The sequence below is a fragment of the Seriola lalandi genome, unplaced genomic scaffold, assembly GCF_002814215.2.
Source record: "Seriola lalandi dorsalis isolate HSWRI2012SDOR001 ecotype SW California unplaced genomic scaffold, Sedor1 jcf7180002054360, whole genome shotgun sequence".
NCBI lineage: Eukaryota > Metazoa > Chordata > Actinopteri > Carangiformes > Carangidae > Seriola > Seriola lalandi.
In genome coordinates, this window is record NW_019524913.1 from 682,302 (window position 1) to 683,597 (window position 1,296).

The 1,296-nt window shown below is 51.2% G+C and overlaps 1 protein-coding gene across 5 annotated transcripts in view; it reads left to right on the forward strand.

Annotated features, from left to right (window-relative positions):
* smarcd3b (SWI/SNF related BAF chromatin remodeling complex subunit D3b) overlaps positions 1-1,296 on the forward strand; it is a 40,235-nt gene that overhangs the window by 11,656 nt on the left and 27,283 nt on the right. For 4 of the 5 annotated variants that reach the window (XM_023408376.1, XM_023408377.1, XM_023408380.1 and 1 more), the window contains exon 1: positions 7-380. The exons of the other annotated variant lie outside the window; for it this stretch is intronic. In XM_023408376.1, the coding sequence (XP_023264144.1) occupies positions 303-380 (78 nt within the window). In that variant the 5' untranslated portion in view covers positions 7-302. Of the gene's footprint in view, positions 1-6; positions 381-1,296 lie in introns of those variants that run through there. 5 annotated transcript variants of the gene reach the window in all.

The window sequence follows — 1,296 nt, forward strand, 5'->3', positions numbered from 1 at the left end:
CCACCACCACCACCTCCAAGGGACGTGCCGGGCTCCTGAAAGGCAGCTCAACTAAAAAGTGAGATAGACACAGTGAGAGACTCGGCAGGGCTGCTGCACATTCAAAACAGAGGGAGAGGGAGGGAAGAGAGAGAGAGAGAGAGAGAGAGAAGGAGAGTCAGGGACAGGCAGTGCTGAAAAGGAGAGCACAAAGAGAAGGAAAGTGGAGCAGGGGAGGGGAACAGGAGGCTGGGTGAAGGGAGAGGGAAAGACAAAAGAAGGAGAGGGGAGACATAGCAGGGTGAACGGAGGGGACTGAGCAAATGGCTACGGAGGAGACGGCGGGGGGAGCCAGGAAAGCCACCAAGAGCAAACTGTTTGAGTTCCTGGTCCATGGAGTGGTGAGTGGCGCTGTCCGTCATTCCCGTGAAAGGAGCTGGGCTCTGGCATGCATCTGTGTGTGCGCTCCAGTGTGTGTGTGTGTGTGTGTGTGTGTGCGCATGAGTCGGCGCAGCAGCAGCGGCAGCGGTCTGTGTGTGAGAGATAGCTGGGTAAAGCTGGCCATGTGAAGGTTATTTCCAGCCCCCTGGATCCCAGCCTGTTAGGAGATGGCTTGAGAGAACAAGAAGTGGAGCAGCATGGATGGATGGGGCTGAGTAGGAGAAGGATGGGGAGCAGAGGATTTCTAACACACACACACATAAAAAAAACCAAAAAAAACAGGATAATTGTAGAAATAGAAGCTAAGCGGCAGCAGCGGCAGCAGAAAGCAGCCAGCTCCCCCTTTGGCTAACAGAGGAGCACAGCGAGCATGCTTCCCTGGGAGTCACAGACAGAGGGTGGAAATGACGAGTCCACTCATAACAACACAGTCGGAGTAGCCTTCCAGGCGGCGTGTTGTAGGTCGGTGGAAGGATTTGAACCTGTAAGGTCACGAGACAAACGGACGTAGTATCGTAGACGGAGCCGAGGCAGACGGCCAATCCTGGAAATCATGCAGAACAATCAGCCCATTCATGTGAAGCTAGCATGAAATGTCAAGTCAAGTGTTGCTCACGGTTAGAGGTTAGGCAACTATTACCATAAGCCCCACGCTGCACATTAATGACAGAACATGGAGCACAGTAGTGGTTTGTTTTGGTGTTGAGCTGAATGAATTAGAGTCCTGAGGCTGGTGTAAAAGTCTTTATAAGTGACACTTTGCTGTTGAAAGTTTTAGCAGATGTGACTTTGACATCCACTCAAGTTCTTTTTTTTCTTTCTTTTTTTTTTTACCTCATAACCTTAAAACAAAGACATGTCTCCTTGTGACCCCCC